The following is a 17303-nucleotide window of genomic DNA, read 5'->3' on the forward strand; positions in this document are numbered from 1 at the left end:
ATGGAGACAATTTGAAGATATCATTTTTCCCGAGAAGAATCAGGGAAAAAAATAACTGCGCAAAACTTTGATATCGGAAAAATGCGTTTTAAGTAGCCAGGTGTGTAGTTTTCTTTTCGTGCAACCCTTATTTTATATCACTTCTCACTATCAGCTCGTTACCCATCTATACAGAAGTATTTTACACTTGGATACAGTGGTGCATGTCGTCGCTGCCAAAATTATTTCACTCACTTGAGTTATTAAGCGTATTTATTGGCAAATGTCATTTGACAAATCCTTTGACGTAGGAATGCGAGGACGCGTACGACAGGGTGAGGAGGAAGCGCTCTCAGTGAGAGGAATGACGGGGTCCACCCTGAACCCTCCCGTCGACGGAGGGAGTCTTTTCCAGCGATATCGGAGGATAGCGAGGGCAGTAAGCGGTGCTCACCTGCAACAGCGGCGTGTCCGGGAGCAGCAGCGCTGGTGGTGCGCGCAGCGATGATGCATCCCGGGCTGCTGGCCTCCAGGGGGCTGGAGGGCTCCGATCCAGAAGATGACTGCGACACGGTTTCCAATTTCACGGAACTGCCAAAGGAATGGAAGACGCAACAACTGAGCAGACATGCTTCGTATGTACATCGTAAACAGCTACGGCAAAATTCGATACTCTCTGGATTGTTTCTTTGAAAGTTAACTTTAAAAGCGGATATTTTTTCGATATACTGCTGCCGCGAAGTTAAAATAGCCTTCCATTATTTCTTTAATGGTAAATTTAAGTGAAAGAGGACAAAAATAAAAATGATGTATGTAAAAATGCAATGTCTTAATGAAAAATTATGCTGCGTTTACAACTGCATCGCAATAATTATCAAATTACATACATCAATGTTGATTACCAGAGCAGTATTTAAGAATTATGTTGAATAAATCTGTATTGTTGTACAAAATAGATTATATTATTTACATTTTTTATATTTTTGCGTACACAATACGACCACTTGAAACACGTGCATAAGAAGATCTGCAATAAGAATTAAATCTAGTTATAGCTGTACGGATAAGTGGGCCCGGTAAGACCAGCCATAGCCGCTAGTATACGAATTGGTAGGTGATGGTAGAATTCACCCAGTACTAAGCCCGACGGTGGGTGAAATTCACACATCAGCATCTTGGGGGGGGGGGGGGGAGAGGTAGTTCCTTAATCCCTGTGCCGAAAATAAATCTGGTACTCGAAAAATCACAAAGCTTGGGTGGAGCTTAGGGTGCCCAGAGGTGCTTGGCCGGGTATCGACCCGGGGCCTTCCTGTCAGTAGTCTAACGCTCTACCCCTGGGCTACCACGTTTCTTCAATACAGACGAAAGCTCATGATAAATTTAAATAAAGGTTGAGTGACTTGCCTTCACACCTGACATAAAATATCCCTTCTACTCTCCCGCTCTTCTCGGCCATTTAATCTCGACCGAATCCTTTCAGGAATCACTGAAGGTTCCTCCGTCTCGTTTTTCGATTTTCATCGATTAACCCCTTCCATTCCCTCCCTCCCATTAATTACCTCCAGCATCCAACCCTCCCCTTCGCTCTCCCTCTCTAGCGTTCGTCACAAATATTCCCAATTTGTCATTATCACAACACTATTTACCAAGTCAATGTAAGCAGGCCTATATTAAGTCAATCGTCAAAAGAGCAATTCTCAAGAGGAGAAAGAATATCCCCCTGTTTCCCTCCTTCCAATCTTATCCAACTAGCTAGATTACTTACTGATTCATTAGAAGTGATTCATTACTTCAGAGGAAGACGGATTGTTTCCGTCGAAATATCAAGAAAATACGTGTGAGTGTTCTCTTTTTTTGTGTTTTTATATTATGTGTTACTGTGTATTGTACTATATATATATGTATATATATATATATATATATATATATATATATATATATATATATCGCATATGCCTTCCCTGCCTTACGTCCTCCCCTAGTTATAGTTTCCCCCAGATAGTTTCTTCTCTCATTATTCTTCACTTTTATAATGATGACATAGCGTATCTAGACCTTTCAAACGAGCTGCCGGGAAAACTAAAAAGGGCATATAACTCCTGCGTACGCTTCATTTAAAATTTGAAAATTGCAGATCACATAACTGAATATAATAACAAACTACCCTGGCTATTTATGGAATCTCGCAGGAAACTCCACGTGCTGCCCTTAATAATAAAACCCCTCAGTATTTTGCCAATTACTTCAATAGCCTTGATGAGATACATAAACTAAATACCAGAGGTAATCATTGACTCGTTATCCCTCATCACAGAGAAACTACATCCAACCAGTCATTTGCAGTCATTGCATGTCGTAATTGGATTGAGCTATCACCCGTTTTAAAAAATGCATTTTCTCTCCGTCATTCAAGCGCGCACTTCATAAATCACTAATTTTCCAGCAAATTCCAAAGAAACTGCGGGAGATACCGCAGCAGTGACACGGAGTCATCCCCTAACATGTATGTCAACACAACAATTTCCGATAAATAATTGTCTATCAAGACAATTCGCGGGAGCACACCTGCACAATATAGATGGCGAAAATTATGTAATTAAAGTTCGAATGATTAGAACATTCACAGTGTGTATTAGATTTACCCCCAGTGACTTTTTTTATTTCCAAACTTGAAATAATGGCACGCAGGAAGACTATTCACGCCGATTGTGGTAATCATTGCCAATACAGATGCCTATTTTGAGGACCTCCAAAAATACTATTACGATAGCTCAAAGAAGGCGGAGAAACGCTGGAAAAAGTTTATCTGTCTGAAAGGAGATTAATTTGAAAAATAAAAAAATCCACTAAAAATAATTTTTCTCTGAGGATTTATTGAAACACCCACGTATTATACAAGCTAGCGGAGTCACTCCACCTGTGGGGAGCAGTTCGAAATCGCTCCAGGCAGTGAAACTAATTTCGGTACCGCTTTCCGCCTACGGAGAAGCTCTGCAATCGTTCGTAATAATCATTAACGGTAATCTCCTGGTTAAGGTAGATTTTTGATGGGATATAGCTACAAAACAGTACAGCGACGATTCCTTTGTCTTTCCTAACAAAACACAACATCCTATTCTTCAAAAAATCCTCTTTATTTCCGTTCACTTCCTTCCTCCCTCCATTTCGTCCAATATCTCTATCCTTTTTCTGTCCTTTCCTCGGCTGCCTAACATTCTCCCCTCTATCACAGTCTTTAACATCCAATTGCCGGTCACTATGCTCTACATCTATTTTTTCTGTCTTAAAATTATTTCTCCCAACAACCCCCCCCTTTACCTATACCTAGCACCTCCTCTTTTGTTTTCCTTTCGTCCACTTAACCTTCTCCTTCCTTCTCCAAACCCACATTTCAAAAGTCTCCAATCTACGCCAATCATCCTGCTTCAATGACCATGTTTCCGCTCCTTACCGAACTACGCCCCATATCAATTCATCACTCGCCTTGACCGAGAACCCGGTCAAGGCGAATGATTTTTACTCTCTAAAATTGTTGCATTGAAATGCATATTAGCGGATGACTCCGTTAAAATTCACTGCTGCGGCCTCTTCCGCAGTTTCTTTCGAATTTGTCAAGGTATGAACACCATAAGTGTTTAAAAGTTGGCTTTAACCTCGTGGACTGTGGCGATGACTACGAATGCCTCTGATATTGTATGTACGGTATTTCGTCACAACATCTTGTTCCTTATAAGTCCCCAAAATTTCAGAGTTTAATGGGACGCATCGATAGCTTACCTGGCTAAAGTACTCGAACGGACATAGAGTGATCCAGGTTCGTATCCTGGTCAAGGCGAATGATAATTACACTCTGAAATTGTTGCAATGAATTTTTCCAGCATACCAACCAGTAAAAATCCAGTTGAGTACAGACTTCGAGATCCTTCCTTTTTCTTTCGCAGGAGCATCATATAACCAGTAATATTTTTTTACGAGTATTTTTTGCTTGGTATATGTATGCATAGTATTTGTATATTTTTATGTGTGCGTGTTGCATATATTGTGCTCTAGTTATTAATTAAACTAGCCAACTAATGTATTTTGTTACTGTATGAGTGTCCTAAGATATTAAATGCATTAAGTTTATAGCTATTTATCTATAATTTGTGAAATTTATCTAGAAATTTAGTCTTGCAAATGTGTGGCAAGGGGTGGTAGAAGAGACTCCATAGTCTCAATCTCGCCCCAAAATAAAGACCACCTTCGATCTATCTAGGTAAGAATATCTTAAGAAATTAATCACTAATTATAATGCTCTGCACTCATCTCTCCTGTCTCCTTCGTATCTCTCCAAGCAATCTTCCATCCTCCCTCACTTACTGCCTCTTCTTTCGTTTTCCTTTCCGTGTGTTACACTCTTTCCGTCCTACCATTTTCTCCGCATATGCACTGAAAAGAACAGATCATAGTTGGCATTTCCTCTGATTGACCTCATTCTTGGGATGAAACCACGCGTACCTCTTTCATTTCCGAGGCCAAACTTATCAGCTCATAAATATTCACTATCCTCTCCATCCTCTTATAGAAATCAAACCTACTGTTCTGAAGTCCTCACATATGGCTGTCTTTACATTTTTTGGGATAAGAACTGACTGAATTGACGAAATCTTTCTGCTGACTCCCGCCTTCATAAATGGCAATAATTGACTAATAAAAGCTCTACCTACCACGTTTTTTTATAATCTTGAGTAGACCTGTGAGGATGTTATCTGAGGGACTTAATTGATTTCAATTCCTACAGTTAAATTTCTACATCGAAATCAAGAATGGGTGAACGTAAGATATCATCATTTAGGTCATTCTGTTTCCATATCTAAACTTGATGATTTATATGTATTATTTCCATGCCACTTTAGTCTTTCCCGGTGAAATTAATATTTTTGCAACTTATCTTAAATTATTTGTACAGATTTTCCTTTTTTATTTCCAGATTGTGCTTTCACATTTCTGTACTGAATATCAATTACACCAGTCCTAAGTAAACTTTCCCTATCCTCGTACGGCATCTTCCCCCACATTGCTTCCGGAAAATTTGACGATACCGAAGATCTGCACTAAACTCTTCCCAAAAGTCTTCACGGACGACCAAAAGCAGAGTCGAGTGTCTACTTGCTTGCAAAGAGGCCTTCTACAACGGCTTCGCGACGATTTCCCAACCCACTTAAAGTCCCAGCTTGGCACCCACAGACAATTTCCTATTCCCAAAAGGGAAATCCTCCCACAAAGGACACCACTATGGGACCCTGAGTCCCGTCAAAGAAACTTACACGCGTAACCTTAAGAACCTTCCTGAATTCGCCTGCCAGGGAGCCTTCAAATCGTGAAAAAACTGCTGGTAAAAGTGTGTCGACGCTCAAGGAATGTACTTAAAAGAATTTTGAGGCATTTTGGCAATATCTGAAACCAATCTATTTTTTCAAATCGTTTCCCAATACTTCTTACTCAAACCATGTATTTCAGCGGTAGTAGAGGTGACCACAAAGTTATTTTGAAAATAGATCTTCTGTGGGCGATGAAATATAGATTTCAGTGGTCGCTTCTAGTTTTATTTGTTCTAAAAGATGGATATACTCGTACATTGAGTAAATGAAGCAAATATTAGGTGCATTCTGGGACAATAACAAGTACTGAAAAATTAATTAAGTGCTTCTAGTTTAAATTTTGAATGACTGAAAAATATCTCTACAAGGAGGAAGATGGATCCACGAATAAACCTTTTAGTGTATACCCACCTATTTGTTGATATACAGGCTGAATTTTGTAGCCAGACTCATCGACAAATAGCAAGGCCAATGGCGGAGTAGTCACCAATAAAAGCATTGGATTAGCCTTTTTTCTTGTGATTCAGTAACACTAAGTTTGCTAAATATTAATCTTCGATGAAACTAGATGAAACTCGCTCTATCCTGTTACTTTGAGTCCCAGAATGACCCCATCGGGAATCGTGGGCGTTGAAGTCACCTAGTGAGATTTCAAAGAAACGACTGGAGACGCCGCGACAGTAACCTTTGACGGAGTCAAAAGTTAATGGGCATGACGATACAACAATTACAAAGTTGTACAATAATTCACTTTGACCGAGATCCAGGTGAAGGTGAATGGCTTTTCAACTTTGAAATTATTTCATGGCAAAGGTATTTTGACTCCTGAAGATGTGAATTTAGAAAAATGAAGAAAATTAATGCTTGACGAGAAATAGAATTGAAATGGTATGAGCTGTTGTCAGATTGAACCAAAGGGAATACTGCAAAAACTACGGTGATATTTTTAGCAAAGTATTGACGGAATTAAAACATTTTTTATTCCTCCTGATTGGGCTCGGACAACAAATTTCTACAATGGATGTGGTCACAAGTCCCGATTCAAAAGCGCCGCTGCGCCGGGTACTCGATCATATTAACATGCCACCAGTCAGAAGGTGGAGACCTCAGCCTACAGCCAGAGACGGATGGCTTCCTTTCTCTCCTTTGCTCTTTGGCAGATGGGGGTCCGAATTGCGTGCGACAGGCGACGGGGAGAGAGAGAGTGAGAGAGGGAAAGAAACAAAGACAGTGTTATATCCTGATAGTTCGGCAACCCACAGTGATGTTGTGTGTGGGAGGCTGCATAACTGATAAACACGCGGGGGGGTGGGAGCTCGCCATTATCCTCATGGTGACTGCAAACTCGCAATAAGAATCTGAATTATTCATTGTAAAATCAAGGATGTGAAATCAAAAATGTGGTCCCCCATCAACATATTCTCTCGGGCGTACGGCAAAAGTACTGACATCTTTTAAATAATTATAAGTTAGGGGAGAGGCACGAGTGACGCCATTGCTGTAATGAGGTCACTAGTAGAGAGGAACATTGAACACAATCAGGCTGTATTTCTTGGTACACTGATTTCGAAAAAGCGTTGTACAGAATGACTTGCAGAAAAGTAATGAATGTATGGCAGAAAAAAGGAGTAGATTGGGATATGGATAGAAGACTTATCCGCAGTCTGCACATGTCTCGGACTGCTAAGGTGCGAGTGGGGGACGGAGAGTCCGGATGGACAGTGTTGGGAAGAGGTGTAAGTCAGGGTTGCCCGTTATCACCGATTCTGTTCAACGTATGGAGAGAATGATTAAGGAGGGAAGAACTGGAGGTGAGAATGAAAGTCGGAGGGGAATCCGTAAAATCAGTTTGGTTTACTGATGACCAAGCTCTAGTTTGTCAGTCAGCCATGGCATTGCAAGTTATGCTGAGTGAATTGGAAATTAAGTACGATAGATATGGGATGAGAATAAATGTACATAAATTAAACAAAGATTATGCGTATGCGGGTTTCCAGATAGAGAATGGCTAAGTTAAATATAAAAATGGGAGTTCATAATCTTTAGCAGGTGGAACAGTTTACGGCTCTCGGAAGTGTTTTGGACCAAAGTAGTGAAAGCAGTTGGGACAAAATGAGAAGGATACGTTATGCAAAGAAGTTTTCACAAGGAGGAGAGAATTGATGACTGGGACGTTGAGTAAGGATGTAAAGAAAAGGCTTGTCAAAACCTTGATGTGGGGCATAGCAATATAATACGGCGTGGAAACATTGACATTGGAGTTAGATGATAGGCGTAGATTAGAGGCCTTTGAAATGTGGGTGTTGAGAAGGATTGAGAAGATGAAGTGGACAGAAAGGAAGGCAAATGAGTCGGTTGGCATGAAGGGAGAAGGAAATTATACGGAGATGAAAGGAGACCTTGTTGTAGAGTATTATGTTGGGTTGTGTTTTGCTAGGAGAGACAAGGTTATTTAGTAGTAAACTACCTTAACCCACCTTAACCGGTAGATTATCTTTGATGATAAATAATTATATTGACTGCTCCATTATTTTCATTATATATGCATGCAAAAATAAATCAATGGATTGCCCATAAAATGTTGCGCAAAGCCTACTACACGGCTGAAAACCATCTCCAACACCAGCTGGCGGCAAATTTTTCGCTTGATATTTTTCTAAACGATGTAATGCGAAACATTGTCTTGGTTTTTTAATATAATAAATTGTTTGACGATATATATATTCATACCCGCAATATAGTCTAATTAACAGCAATCAGAATTTAAATTTACACAAGTATACGGAGAAAAAAACAAACTAAAGATAATCGCCCCTACAATAATGTCTTGTGAGAGACAAGATGAACTTCTGCATCTTATGAGGTAAATGTTCGTACCTCAATGTATCGCTTCGTTGACTTTTGCTTATTATAAGGGAATGTGGTCTTATATGTAAATCGCACCGTCAGCATTTGTGAATAGTATTATTTTATTTGTGTTCACTCGGAATTAGAAGTTCCAAGGCCCACCTTCTTCGTTTGTGATTGTTTACAATTGTATTAATGAGTTTAAACATGGCCATACGTCCACCAATGATGAATCTCGTTCAGGACATCCAGTGTAAGTGACTTCCTCCGAAATGATCGACGAAATGCCATTGAGAAATCGACGAATGAAAGGTCTCGAAATAGTGAAGCCCACAGGCATACCACTAGATAGTACAGTTTCTATTATTTTGCAAGAAAAATTGGGTGTGAAAAAATCTCGGCATGATGGGTGCCACGTTCGCTCTAAGCAGAGAATAAACGCAACCGTGCGGTCGATTTGGAGGCTGGTTCAACTCTTTGTAATGAAGCAATCGTGACCAGTTTCTGCGTCGATACATAATTTTGAATGTAACATGGATACCCTACTTCACTCTTGAGACAAAGGAACAGTCAAAACTGTATGTTTCCTAAGGCAATCCAGAGCCAAAGAATGCAAAGATAGTGAAATTGGCCGAATAGTTGATGGCAACGGTTTTTCGGGAAGCTCGTGGAATCACTTACATCAATTACTTGCAAAAAGGACAAATAAAAAATGGAGAATGTTATGTGTCTTTATTCCACCAGTTGAGTTATGGAATTAAAGATTAAATCAAAACAACATCCTCCGTATCCACCAGATTAACCCCCCAGGGGACTTTTTTTATTTGCAAAGCTGAAAAAATTGCTCGGCAAAAAACGGTTCACATCGATCGAGGGTGTTAATCGCACGCATATGTGCCTACTTTTAGGACCTTCCGATACCCTACTTTTTGGACGGCTTAAAGGCGTTTCAGAAATATCGGGAAAAGGGCTTCAAACTAAAAGGAAATTTTGTTGAAAAATAAAAAAATGTAATCAAAATAATTATTTTTCAATTTTTTTCTTAGGACTTATTGAACGGCTTGTGTAGTTTCAATCTTCGATACTGTGAAAATGTGGTATTGTGCTGCAATTGGGGCACGATATTTCGACCACTTTCCGCGATTCACTTGTGCTTTGTTCCTCATTTTGTTCAAGAATAGAAAAAAAGAAAATTTAAATATTTTAGTCAACTTATCATTGATCTCTTAAATGGAAATGTACTGGTGTTAATAAAAACGAGTTTTCATAACTTATGTAATCATTGTGTTGTGTTCAATCATGAGGATGCCATCAATGGGACTCAAATGAACTGTTTAAGGATGAAGCAGTGAATTTTGAAACGATTTCAGTCCGTTTTATCACAGATTCTTTTATAACTGCAAAGCCTTGTCTCAAAAAGCCTCCAATCTCCAAGAAATGTACCTTTTAAGTGTTTAATTGTTCTTACACTCAGAATAGCGGCAATTATCTTTCCTCACAATGCAAGCATATTACAATGAGGTCACTTCTAGCAGCTATTGTTTATTGTGTGCATTCTAGGCATTCTTCTTAAATTGGCAGAGCTATTTAGACGCTAGCAGAAAACAAAACTGCTCTGTATAAGAAAAATAAATGCACTGGTAAGGGTGTTTGATATGACACGTAATTCATTCCTATCTTTGGTAAATATATGCTTTATGGCAAGTTCTTCATTTCACATTAAAGAAATGTCTTTGCCTGTTGGTCCCCATGTAATGTAAAAATTAGAGTACTCTAACTGGGTCAATGAAACAAAACATTACAAAATTTTACACTGCATTAGAATATTTTCACCCTAGGTTTGACTTATCTGTATAAAAGTAAATGATCTTTGTATATTTAGTAATTGACACAATGGAAGTCATAACATGGTTCATGAAAGATGAGAAATCTTAAAATAATATTAATATCTTCAAATCATAATTTTACAACACAATAATCTCAACAACAACATTGATTGAGAACCTCTATTAATATCATTTACCAATTCAGTCAGAGCACTCAATGTACATATAGTACATATAACACACAATAATATCTATTAACAGTCATGGTACTATTTGTTAATTAAAACTTTTCAGGTGTCTAATGATAATAACACTTCATATGGTTGATCATCTCACAACATCAACTTGACACCATATATTTTATAACCGAGAATATGTTTGTTCTAATGTAATTTAAGTGGCAATGCTAACATGCAAGCTAGCTCCTCAATAACTTTCAACATTGCTCTATGGCAGAGAATATTATAACAGAATATATAATGACGCTTCTACCATCACATAACTATACGACATTTCTGCAAACACAAAAGATATCTGTTCCAATGATGCCATTCTCAAGTTAAAGGAATTAAATGAATGACACGCTGCCTACAGAGAACATGAATATAACCTAAACATAGGTACGGTGTGTGAGAGAAACCGCAAACAGACCTTTTAATTCGGCCATAAATCTACCTTTTTGAAATTACTGCATAATATTTTAGGGAATGTATTGGTACCTAAGGTATAATTAGCTGGACCAAACTATTACAAGAACACAATGAGATAATGTCCCTCCTAAACTCATCTGGAATGATATAAACTATAGTAATTGATCATCACACCAACACGCAGGTGCTGCTTAGTTTAGCAAATGTTTATTAAACCCTGCATGTAACAGATTTTAACTCTATGTAAGAGTAAACTCATTTTTAGAAATCTTTGGGTTTCATGTTTAAACTTATCGAATTTAATCACTCTTACGCACGTTAATTGTTACTTATACACATTAAAAGTAATTATAATAAGTAATTCAATGTACTAACATCGTGTCCTGAAGACATTTATTAAATTCCAACGCAAATCGAAGACCAATAAATATATTTCACTTCAAAAACTGTTGTAAATGTACAAATAATCATAGCCATACATACTCGTACAAAAGTTAGAACGAAAAATAATAAATAATGCTTTAGTCATTATAATTGGCGATTAGTCATTAAAATCGAGCTCAAGTAAGAATTCACAGAACGAAAGAAGTGCGGCTTATCAACTTACTGAAATAAATAAGTCCTGATACCAAGCGTAGCGTAGTGGGCACAATGGAAAATCAATGAATGCAAACTCCCAGGATATCACCGAATATATAGTCCTCTTCGGTATTGGAAATCTTTGATTATTTAAGAGTACAGAGCACGCCTAAAAGAATAGTTGATGGTAATTATTTACCCAAAGATATTGAACGGATGTCTTTACCATTACCTATCGGAAGATCAGAGGGTTGTTCGTGTGACAATCTCACGTGATCTCTGGGACCGTTGTGAAAGTGACCAACAACCCCGATGTGCCACCGCTAGACTTCTTTTTGTTCCCAAGATTGAAAAGTAACTTAAAAGGAAACAGTTTTGGAAAGCTGGATATCGTCAAAGAGGTCACGATTAGGTGCCTGAACGAGCTTCCCGCCAACGCCTTCCAGGAAGCGCACCGCGACTGGTAGAGGCGCTGGCATCGGTGCGTCGAGGCACAAGGGTATTATTTGGAAGAATTTTTGTAATTTGTACTTTGATCAGTATTGATTTTTACTCTCGGATTTATGCAACTTATTTTTGGAATAGACCCTGTACATGACGAGTCGAGGACAGACACGTGGCAGAAACATACAGAAAAATGACACACTCGCGTGTCAATTTTCGGACTTAAAATATTACTACGAGACAGCTGTGACGGAGTGGCTGCCCCCACCACATTCGCTCAGAGGTGCCTGGGCGAGGGTAATCCCACCGCTCGACCAGTGATCTACTGGGGGTCCTCAGGAGCGTGTGAAGGATGGAGAGCAGGGATGGACAGTGACAGAAGAGAGGTAAGACCCTTTACACCTTGCCTCCCAACGTACACACGGAGAAAATGGCAAGAGAATAGGAAATTACCGCGGGTATTGGTGAAAGTCAGTTTGACAAATGCATTTGACAAGTTTAGCCTACGAATAATGAGGCACTGCGTGCATTAGAAAATCGTTTTGGCATGTAAGAGATCGTGATTGATGCAAAAAAAGCAAATATTAACGGGTTTTCTCAGTTAAACGTTAAAATAAGAAAGCATAACTAAAGTCTTTAGTAACGTTTAAAGTGGGCAAAGAACTATTGGCATAAGAATCTTTCACAAGAAGAAGGAAGTTAATGGCAGAGACGTTAAGTAAGTATTGAAAAAAAGACGCGAAAACTTTGATTTGGCATTTGGTTCTGCGAGGGGTGGAAACATGGTAGTTCAATTATGATTACAGGGGTAGATTGTGATTGGTGTTTAGATGCGGTTGTGGAAAAGAATGGTTTTGTTAAATTGGATGGAGGGATAAACAAACGAATATGAAATGAAAATAAGTGTGCTAATGACCTCAGTCGCCGGGATACTTAAAAATTAAAGAGCTACCCAAACGAAGGCGTACAAGGCATTGTTAGGGAGAAGTGAGAGGACTGTTGGGTATAATACAAGGAAGGCAGGAAAAAAGGAGGGAGAGAACTTTGACCGGCGATGGAATACTGAACGATGCGACAAAGAAGAGAATGTTAGGCGAGCGAGGAAGGGGTAAGAATAGGACATGAATGTTGTGCATGGAATGAAGGGCGGAAGGAAGTATTCGGAAGAGAAGATTTTGTTGAAGTATGAGGTAAAAGAGAGTTTTGTTATGGTAGGCTAATAAATATGGCAGTGTTCAGCCTGATTCCTTCCGAGACCTACCTTAAACTATAGGTTGCAGAAAATGTATTACATGTGTAACTTGCACCAAGGCTGGGCAATAAGTCCATCACTATTCAATCTTATTATCAATGCAAGCACTTCAGAGTTACACGATGAAGCTCCTTGGTGCATTCTGTTTGTGCATTCCATCGAGTAGATGAACAGAGAGGCAAAGAACAGAGAAGAGGTGAAAAAGTAAGGAAGCTATACTGCTGGGCAAGGGAGTCGAGCAATGACGGGCGGGCTTAGAGGAACAAAAGCGAGATTAGAGAGAAAGAGAGAGAGAGAATTTAGTTCGTGACTGCGAAGGTACGAATGGAGGGTCGATATTTGGACTAAATGATATAAATCAGCGGAGGCACAGATGGAGGAGTTACGAAAAGAAAGGGTTACTACGGTAGCTAAGTACGGATGGCGACAGGCTACAAGGTCCAGTGCGAATTGATTGTACCGAAGAAATTGAAGGGCAGACAGAGTTTACTAGACTTTAATTAGATCGGATGTATGTCCCGCCATGCCGAGGAATACTGGCTGACTAAAACCAGGCACGAAGAGCTACTTGGTAAAGTAGAATTATGTAGTATTTCGACTATTTAATCCGCGAAGAAAATTACGCCGGCAAAACATCACTAAATTCTAGGGTGGGAGGTGAAAAGGGTAGAGTAATGCCAAGAAAGTCATAGATGGATTTTGAGAAAAATATATGAGGTAGTGTGGAGTAATTGAAGAAAGAATTTCAGAGAAACAAAAGATGACGATCCAACGTGCTGACTTCATTTGGTGTGTGAGAGAGAGAGAGACAGACAGAAGAAGATGAAGTAAAGATATGAGAGGAAAATTTAAAACGAGGGAGAGTCATGTAGGGGATGTAAATTAAAACAATTGAAATATTGGAAAGCAGTATTTTAATTAGTGACCTAAGGGATGCGTAATGAGGTTAGAAGGAAAATGCCAGGGATGGGATTTGATTGAAGGCTGCAGATGGATAAACAAGGAAATAATGGCAAATGGGAAGCATTTAGGTCTGGTGGAGGAGCATTTTAAAGTCACAAAAAATAAAATATATACAAGCATGCAGATAAGCTGTTGGTGAGGCTGAAAGGAGGCGATGAAGTTGCCGTTAATATGGAGGGTTGGGGAGGTGGACGTCGTGCAAATGCAAACTGTATGACAGGAGGCATATGATATACTTTGAGAAAATGAAAGGTTTGTTTATTAGGTCGAGTGAATCTGCGGGTTGAGGCTGGATTTGAGGAGACTGCCTGATTGCACACCCAAGGCTCTGGGCCACTCTCCTCCACCGAACCGAATCACTTCAATCACTATTATTCAAACAGAGATTGAACCATCGATCCACTTGTTTGGAGAAATAAGCAGAGGTGTATTTAACAGAATCACCAAGATTGCAAATAGGTGTAGCCCCTTGGAGCGGTCTTGGTCAAAAATCAGTAACGAGAAAAATTTCTTTACTAGGCAATTATCTTTTGAAACAAGGACTGACAAATAGCCTTCAAGATTCAATTACAGAATTACCACAAGCTCCAATTCAAGAGTGTAAACGCATCAATCAGGTCAACCAGTTTACAACAACAGTACTATTTTATTTAAATACCTCCTTTATATGCAATTTAAATAACATCACCACTTAGATTATTAAAATTTAGTGATTTTACATTTCAGCCTGTTTGTTTTTTTAATTGTTTTATGAGCCAGCTGTTGAGCATGAAATGGTATGAGAAGATAGTCACTTTTTAATTCACATAATTTATGGTGCAAATTTAATTTTCTATCATATACATAACTTAATGTGTAATATTTGAATACTGCATTCTCAGCATAATATATTTGAAAACAGCTCCAAACTATCTTTCGAACACGTGCTCCTGGGCAGTTTTGCCGAATTAATCGAAGAAGCATACAAGTACTTGTACTTCGAATGTATTGCCGCGTCATTTTTTTAAAGATATTTCGCTGTTCATTTTTATTTTGCTCTGCCGTAAGAAATATCACGCATCAAATAAAAGCGCTTTTTAATAGCACTACATCGATACCTTGAAACTGTAGCTTATCGATGACGGCAAATTTAAAGCCTCCATTTAAAAACATTTCAGGTGACCTATTGACGAATACTGAACTTTTTCTGACCGCTACAGTTGTAAAACGGCCCTTGAAAAATAAAAAATAAGAATCAATTTATTAACAGATAGCATCTAGAATTTGAATTCGGTCCAGATTATCTCCCGATTAAGTTTGGAGAACGGTCGATTTAATCTTTTTATTGACCCGAAAGAGGTACCAGTTTGGGTAAAACTCAGGCCTCGAGGCCCAAAGAAAGTTGATCGTTTGCGATATGCACGCCCATTACATTCGAAAATCCTCTCTTCAAGACTTCACTGAAATCCCTCAAATCGTCGTAAATTGTGATGAAACGGCTTCTCGCTTCTGTTTCTTGAATTAAATAAAAAATTTGACATCACACTCTCATTACGGAGACATAAACATAGCAACAATAGCGTACACGATAAACGTAGCGTCATCCTTTCCACTAACAATGACGCCATCGCTCACGTGGAGACTCGGAGGGTAGGTGCGCTTCGATCGCATCGGTGCCTCTGGGGAACTAATTCCCTCGTAACCAAGTTAAACAGTCGAACTCATTAAAAATTTTAAATCCCCCGAAAGAGAATATAAAACATTCACTAAGCACTTCTAAGCTTCACTTTGGTCCGTCCGATGCACTCTGTAGAATGCAGGAGTGAACAACACCAATAATTTTCAATTCCTCCACACCCTCCCTCTTCTATTTTCCGTGTCAAACGTCTATGTGCTCACTAAAATATTCCCATTCATCCTCTCTCTAGGTGCATCGCGCGTCCCCTATCCGGGTCGTCGACGGGAGCCACGAAGGGGCCCGGTTCGGGATTCGAACCTTGGTGGAAGCTAGCGCTAAGAGCATTCGGCAAACCGCAGGTGAGAGGGGTCTAGGGGGTGGGCGGCGGCGGCACTCGCACAACGGAGGACCCCGCGGCCGTAGACGGCCCCGGAGGGACTATGGGCACCTAGGAATGCCGAGGGAGGGAATACGGGCCAGGAGGAGAGGGGGGGTGTGCGTACCTCGAGGGGGGGGCGCCCCCCGCTGCCGGCGCGCCCCCGGGAGACGCGGTAGGGTGGCGTGAGGGGGGCGGTGGTGCTCCTCCGCCGCCCTCCGCCATCGTCGTCGCCGCCTCCACTGCTCCTTCTTCCCAGAAGCGGGGAGCGGCGCGGCTCGCTCCTCATATCCCTCGGAGGGCGGCCGGGGCGGCCGGGGGACGACGCCCTGCAACGACGCCCGCTACTCTCCCCCCATCGCTCGCCCCACCACCAGCACCAACACCACCGCTCTGCACACGCACCCACACACGCGCACACACACGCCGCGCTCCCTTCCGCTCCCGACGGGTTCCGCTCGCACTACTGGCCCGCCGCCGCGCGCACAATCGGCCGGGTCGTCAGGGTGACTGCCGATTGTGCGCGCGCGCGCCCGCGACAGTGACGTCGCCATTTCACGGATTCGGCGCCGTGAGAACACGTGGAGGGGGTGCCGATCGAACGGTGCCGGCGTCTCCCATTCAGATGCCCCCTTGCCCCTGCCCGCTCGTGGAAAAATATCCAAGTGGGACGGGGACCGGGGAATCGAAGATTAACGGGGACTCGCTCCCGGTAAATACACAGCGACGGACGGTGACGAAAACAATATTTCTCTGAACACGTCGATGGGTGCCAATATTTCGGACTCCGGCGAGGAGAAAAGGGATCCGAGGCGAAATCGATCGACAGACGAGGGTGGAACCCTGACGACGAAATCGACTGCGGCGGATAAAATGAATTCGAGGAAAAGGCGGAAATAGCTCACTCACGTTAACGACCACCAGTTTGATGGAAATTCGCATGTCCAATAACTATTAAGTATGACACTGTTAAGTATACCCTTTGGGTTGGAGCACCTCGAGCTTGGAAGCAAGGAAAGGAAAAGGAGGAAATGTTTCATGGTCTAAGATTAAATATTCCGTAAAACGACCGTAAAATTAAGCCATGTGTTTTTCGCTTTTGATCGGCGGCTTTGTTTACAAGATTCTGATGCAATACAAAATCACTTTTCGGTTTCTTAAATACCATTCCAATTTCTTTTGGCTACAGAGTTGGATTATTTTGCTTGACCGACCATCCAACACTTATGATCACGTGTCATCATATTGCCAACCAAATCGCCCCTTTCATCAAAATATTTACCAATTTACCAAAATTACGATGCTCGTGATTATAGTAGACTACTCAGTCGTAATTTTACGCCAACTGGCACCCCATTACTCAATTCATA

General features: G+C 40.6%; 1 protein-coding gene across 1 annotated transcript in view; it reads right to left on the reverse strand.

The window, feature by feature from the left end:
• The window catches only part of Eip78C (Ecdysone-induced protein 78C), a 218691-nt gene extending 202324 nt beyond the window's left edge, over positions 1–16367 (reverse strand). Inside the window, exons 1-2 of the mRNA XM_071590742.1 lie at positions 16061–16367; positions 434–570 (exon numbers count right to left, since the gene is read on the reverse strand). Of these exons, the coding sequence (XP_071446843.1) occupies positions 434–570; positions 16061–16158 (235 nt within the window). The 5' untranslated portion in view covers positions 16159–16367. The remainder of the gene's footprint in view (positions 1–433; positions 571–16060) is intronic.
• Between the last annotated feature and the right edge of the window lie 936 nt (positions 16368–17303).

This window comes from Hetaerina americana, unplaced genomic scaffold (assembly GCF_022747635.1).
Source record: "Hetaerina americana unplaced genomic scaffold, ioHetAmer1.1.p SCAF_4, whole genome shotgun sequence".
NCBI classification, from domain to species: domain Eukaryota; kingdom Metazoa; phylum Arthropoda; class Insecta; order Odonata; family Calopterygidae; genus Hetaerina; species Hetaerina americana.